Raw genomic sequence first — 6,345 nt, 5'->3', positions numbered from 1 at the left:
TACCCTGTGCTCCTATCTTGCATTGCACGGCAGAAGCTGCACACGCGCATCCAAAGCATTGCACGATGTCGGTACTGCGTGGTCACAACAGGAGAATAGGAGATGTTGTATAATACTTGGTGGCGATGCTGCCAAAAACAGAAGCGAAAAAAAAAATATTATTATTGCCTTATTTTTTTCTAAAATAAACATTGATATTGCAGCTTAAAAGTGTGAACATTTAATTTGGAGTCGCGCGGAGTTTTCTTAATTTGGACTTTAACCACGTAAAAATGATAATTTTGTTGTTTCATCTTTTTGCATTCATTATTTATAATTATGTTATTTTCTAATGGGAGTTGTGATCGACGTGTAGTCGGCATCCTGATGAGTTACTTCGATGCCGAATGCACTGTGAATTGAGGTATCGCGTGAAAGGTTCAAGTCTGACCTCGCCGATTATCTCTATCTATCATCGGTGTCCGTCTCTCTGATTAACGCCGATATCAATGGATAGGCCTTTAATAAATTTTCAACTGTTTACAAATTAATATCAAATTAAATTAACAATTTTATAAATACTAAAATAAATCATTTAATATAAATTTAAAATTCAGTGAAATCTTGAAAAAGATGAGATAGTATCGTGCTCAGGTAAAGTACACTTGAACCCCTTTTACAACCTTCTCAACGAACTCGGCTAACTCGAGACATGTCATATTCTAATTCTTAGAAGATCCGTCTTTGAACATAAATATTGTTGAATCAGAAGAGTTAGTATTGCAACAATTGTTAGGGATGACAATAAGACGAGATGAAATTGAAGGAGAGTTGATTTACCGATCCCACGAGATTAAACCTTATAGTCTTTCCCATCTTGTTTTTCATCCTGAAAATAAATTTAAAAGGATATTAAGAAATCCTATCTCAATCTTCATCCTCATCCTCATCCTCATCCTCATCCCAGTTCCATCATGTAGTATTGGGACGGATTTATTAATAGAGATAGCATCTTCATATTTATCCCAATTTGAATTTGAAAAAAAATTCTCTAAATCCGAATCTAAATCTAAAAAAATATTCTTCTAACCCACCTTCATTTCATATTTTTCCAACGGAACCACAAACCCATACAAACTAACTCGTATCTAATAACTATAAAATGATAACGACGGTATAATTGTTGTCGACGCTTTTTATTCTAACTTATTATGATCAATATTTTTTTGCAAAAAAATCAGGGGTAAAATAAATAAATTTCAGATCCAAGTCAAGAGACTTAAAATAATTATAATTATTTAATTAGAATTATATTAAACTTTTTTTAATAACTTTCTCGTTTTTACAGTAATCTCTGATAATTAGATTTAGAAGAACAATTATTTAATAAATTATCAAAAGAATTAGGTAAAGAAATACATAAATCCCGGACTGACTTATAAATTTCTCTTTTATATGATAATATTATAATAAAAATATAACATATCTTAACAACACTTAAAACGAAATGTATTTATATTTAGATTCAAAAATAACTATTGATCTTGATATTAGATAAAAAGAAGTCATGAGAGACTTAGGACAATTATAATTATTTAACTGAAATTATATTAAACTTTTTTTAATGACTTTCTTATTTTTACAGTAGTCTCTGATAATTACTGTAATCCAAATTTAGGGGAATGACTATTTAACAAATTATCAGGAGAATTAATTAAAGAAATATATAAATTCTCAACTGACTTACTCTTTCATGGGTTAGAGAGCCATTCAAGTGGAGAATTATCAAAAGTGGTTGAAATGATGATTTTTTTTTATTCAAGTATGTGTTGGATAAATTTTTCAAGAGTATTTGATATTAATGATATTAAGTTTAATTTTTGAATCCATAATTAATAAAACAGTCCATAAATCACGAGAGATTTTAAAGTAATAAGTCTTATAAATCATCAGAGATTTTAGAGTAATAAGTGTTGTTCTATATTTTTTTTTTCTCGAGGAAGGGGTAAAATAAATAAATTCCAGATCTTCTTCGCAGAGAAGATACAGCTGCAGCAAACCCGTCAACGAAGCAACCGGAACCTTTGACCAACCATCATAAGACAGACAAGCTCCTACTCTGCGCATAGAGAAGATACACCAGAAGCCAGTGACCATGGGGCAAAGAGGAAGAGAAAGAGGCGAAGACAGGATCAGCAACCTCCCCGACCACCTCCTCCAATCCATCCTCCACCTCCTCCCTCTCAAATCTGCCGTCCGCACCGACCTCCTTTCCAGGCGGTGGCGCGGCCTGTGGCTCAACGTCCTCCTCGCCGCTACCGACCTCGACTTCGGCCCGGACTTCGCCGCCGCCGAGTCCCCCGACCAATTCTCCGCTACCGTTGACCGATACCTCCGCCTCCACGGCGACAGCCCTCTCCGCCGCCTCCGCATCCTCTTTTCCCCCTTCGACCACCTCCTCCCCGCCATCGACACCTGGGTCGCCGTCGCAGCGACAAAGCGAGTCGAAGAGTTCGACTTGGACTTGTCGCAGGGGATCATCGATGGCGTCGAAGGCGATTACATGGACGGCCGGGGGCAGTACCTGCTTCCCGCTGCCCTGTTCCGCTGCGAATCGCTGACCCACCTGAGCCTTAGCCGGTGCGATTTCAGTCGACCCGCCCACTTCGCCGTCTTCCGCCGTCTCAACGAGCTCAATTTGTGCCGCGTCAACGTCACCGACGAGGCGCTACAAGAGTTGCTGGTGGATTGCCCGGTTCTTGAAAGGCTGAGCCTGATGAACTGCCGACTCCTCGAGGCGGTCCGAGTCGTCGGAGAACCAGAACTCCAGCTTCGGGCGTTGACCTTGGTTGATTGTCCAGGAATCGACGAGTTGGAGATCAATGCGCCTAAGCTGCAATCGTTTGTCTATTCCGGCGGGGTATGCTCCCAGATTGACTTCGGTGGTCTGCCGGAGCTGGTCGATGCTAAACTTTCGTTGGTCGCCGGCGATTCCATGGAAGCTGACTACGGCGACGCCATAGCTCAGCTCTCACAAGTCAGGAACCTTTCACTGTGCTCTGGGACCCTTGCGGTATCATCATTTTCTTCTATTTGGAAAGTTAAAATTTCCCTTGTCAATTCAAGTAATTTACTGAATTACTGCCATAAAACGTGTTATGGACAAAAAAGCACTTTATTTTCATTATCATCAAAGGGTGTCCTACTTCCAAAAAATATCAAAAGGGCACCTCATATTCTGAAAATACCCTTATCCAATATTGTTATTGCAGTTTTAGCAAACGAGACCAGATCTCCTGGTCCACAAAAAAGTGGATCAGGGATGATCCACTCCCAATTACGGTCGGATCGCAACTGCGATCCTGCCGCAATTGGTTACGATCTTTTCCTGAGTTCACCGTCCCTACTAAGTTATAGTTTGAGTCGGAGCGGGCGATCGGAGGCCGCCCGGAGGTTGCCAGAAGTGGGCAAGTATCCAGGTTGTCGGGCGCTGAGCAGGGGGCGACCTCCGGCCGCCCACTCCGATCCAAACTATAATCTGGTGGGGACGGTGAACCCAAGGAGGGGTCGCAACTAATTGTTACCAGATCGCAATTGTAATCCGGCCGCAATTGAGAGTGGTCCATCCCCTGACCCACTTTTTTGTGGACCAGGAGATTTGTTTCCTTGGCAAACACTACTTCGATTAGTGCAACTTTGCTCAAAGTTGCTTCAAGCAATTGAGGAGCAACCAGAGTTGCTCTAACATAGAATAATTTTATATGTTTGACTAGTTTTGATGAAATTAGGATGAGCATGAGTTTTGTCGAATGTTGAAATCATTTTGACTACAAGTATTAGTAATTTTGAACTTGTTGGAGCAAATTTGTCTAAAGTTGCTACAGCAGCACTAGAACGAGGGTATTCTCAGAATATGGAGTGCTCTTTTGATACTTTTTCAAAGTGGAGTACTTTCTTTATGATAATGAAAATAAAGATCGGTCTTTTGATTTTCTACCAAAATTATTTACCATTGTTGTCTGGTTGTTCAGCTCTATTTGATTTATTTTAAAGAGAAGTTGTTCTATTCATTTCAAGAATTTGGAAATAGGGTAAGCATTATAATTTCCTCGTAATGTTGCTAAATAAATTAAACATAGTGCTCTAAAAATATATGATATAATACAATTTAAATTTATAGATACAATATGAGAAATTATCATATCACTAGGTGCTTTATAATAATTGTTACTCAGGAAAATTTCGTGTCTAGCTTTGGCACGCGTCTCGTTAGGTCTTTATTTGATCATTACACTTGTCTTATTTAGTTTCCTCTTTTGGCTTCTCTAGATAATATGGTTGAGTTGTAACATGGTTGAGTAGTTTCCTCTTATTAGTCTTGTTAAGGACTCTTTTAAAGTGTTGTTAAAGGGCTAATCAGACTCTTTTGGGACTAAGTCATTGGAGAATCTTTTGAAGCTTAAATCGTTTATTTTAGTTAAAAAGCCATTTATTATGAGTGAACTGAAGCTTTGTATGTTGACTTTGAATTTGATTCACTTAATGAAAAGAGGATTTTAGGTTTACAAATTTATTAGACAATAATCTCTTAAAATATGGCGGAACATATTTTTTTCCGCTAATTTTCTTTTCATTTCATGTCAATGGATTATAAGTTTCACACCTACTATGTAATGATAGTCCTACGACTCGCTGAAGATCTCTTTCTGTAGCTAGTTGGTGTAGAAGTGAAGCATTGACATTCAAAGGAACATGATCAGAGAGGTTAAACCTTGTCGATCGGTGTCTTAAAGCAAATACAGTTATCTACACTCAATTGTTTTTTTTGACAAAGGTTTTGGATTAATGTACATGTTAAAAGGATAGCTTTGAATCTATTAATGTTCTTTTGTTTGATTGACTAGTGTATAGTTGCAAATGAAGAGTTTGAAGCTGAAGATTTCGAGGTCATGTTTCCGAACCTGCACGAACTGCAGTTTACGATGAAGCATATATCGAAAGAGTACCTCGCTTGCGTTTATGATTTCTTTCGACACTATCCATCTCCCTTCCTGGAAAAGCTCTTCATTCAAGTAGGTACACTTGCCTACTAATATAGAGTTGCTTTTTGGTTATACAAATGCTCATTGATTTTCTTGCTTATTTTAATGATTTCAAACAATCTTCAGCTTCCCAAAGATGTTCATGATTTGCCGGAGTACTTCAAACTTATTATATCAGATATTCAGAAGCCACCTGATATCGCCTTCGATAATCTCATGGTGATCAAGATGACAAATTTCCAAGGATCAAATAATGAGATGAAGCTGGTGAAGTTTCTCCTAGAAAGGGCTGCTGCGCTCGAATATCTATTACTAGTTTCTCCTCCGTTCGATGGCACTGATTGCTTGGCCAAACAAAATGTCGAAATCGAACAAACTAACCCTGAAGAAAGGATGTGGATCAAAATAATTCTTGGTCAGATTTCTGTGCTACCAAAAGCATCACCAGAGGTTTGTATCAAACTGGTTGAGTTCTGGCAAGATGAGGACACTATAAATCCAACACACAACAACAATCTTTGCTCTCGATACGACTATCAATCAGGAACTGTGTGCCATAAGGTGGCTCATGCCTTGTTCCAAGGTGATATTGGGGTTGATTAGTGAATCATCTCCCTTTTTTGGTTTGATATAATTCAATTCCAAAGTTTATGTGCTCTTATGATCATTCGAAAATTCGAGTGTATTCACTACTTACCTTTAGTGTCGCATCTCAAAGAGAAATACGCATGCTTAGCTTGGTGTGTGATGCATATTGTCGTTATTTTAGTGTGTATTCAGCAAAAGAATTGGATGTCGTCTCAGCTAGAAATGCTTCACAATCAAGTATACTATTGTAGTAAGATCGAGTATTTAACTAGTAGGTTTATGAGTCAAGGGTTATTTAACTAGTAGGTCAGATGAAAAAGAGTAGCTCGGTTAGATGAACAAGCGCGGTGCTTGAGCAAAGAAACTCTATCGTGATTCATAGTTTGATCAAAGAAGTGGCATATACCTTAGCTTTCTCTATTTTAGGAGTGGTACTTCATAGGCGAATCTACCAAACTTGTCTTAATTCTTTTGGTCCTCCTATTTTGCGCCTCCACGAGTATATGTTTATGATTCGTTACGAGCTCAAAGTCGAACCTTTCTTTGACAACCTCTTGAATGAGCTTGAACTTGCTCCGTCTCAACTGACTCTGACTGAATGTGGGGTTCTAGTTAGTAATGTGGCCACCCACATATGGCTATCTAATATGTTTGAGTTGGGGGTCATTGGCTGATCAACCGATGTATAGGTAACCTTTTCTTGTCCCAATAGCTAGTCGATCAACTCAACTCGAAG

The 6,345-nt window shown here is 38.5% G+C and overlaps 1 protein-coding gene across 1 annotated transcript; it reads left to right on the top strand.

Moving 5' to 3' along the window:
- Window positions 1–1,986: 1,986 nt before the first annotated feature.
- LOC122042912 (F-box/FBD/LRR-repeat protein At1g16930-like) lies at window positions 1,987–5,688 on the top strand. Its single transcript, XM_042603307.1, has 3 exons — window positions 1,987–3,052; window positions 4,884–5,051; window positions 5,148–5,688. The coding sequence occupies exons 1-3, from the start codon at window positions 2,135–2,137 to the stop codon at window positions 5,622–5,624; spliced, it is 1,563 nt and encodes a 520-aa protein (XP_042459241.1). The 5' UTR covers window positions 1,987–2,134; the 3' UTR covers window positions 5,625–5,688.
- Window positions 5,689–6,345: the final 657 nt, after the last annotated feature.

The sequence above is a fragment of the Zingiber officinale genome, chromosome 2A, assembly GCF_018446385.1.
Source record: "Zingiber officinale cultivar Zhangliang chromosome 2A, Zo_v1.1, whole genome shotgun sequence".
Taxonomy (NCBI): Eukaryota; Viridiplantae; Streptophyta; class Magnoliopsida; order Zingiberales; family Zingiberaceae; genus Zingiber; species Zingiber officinale.
Note: the sequence above shows the minus strand (reverse complement) of the source record. Positions and strands in the feature narration are given on the sequence as shown.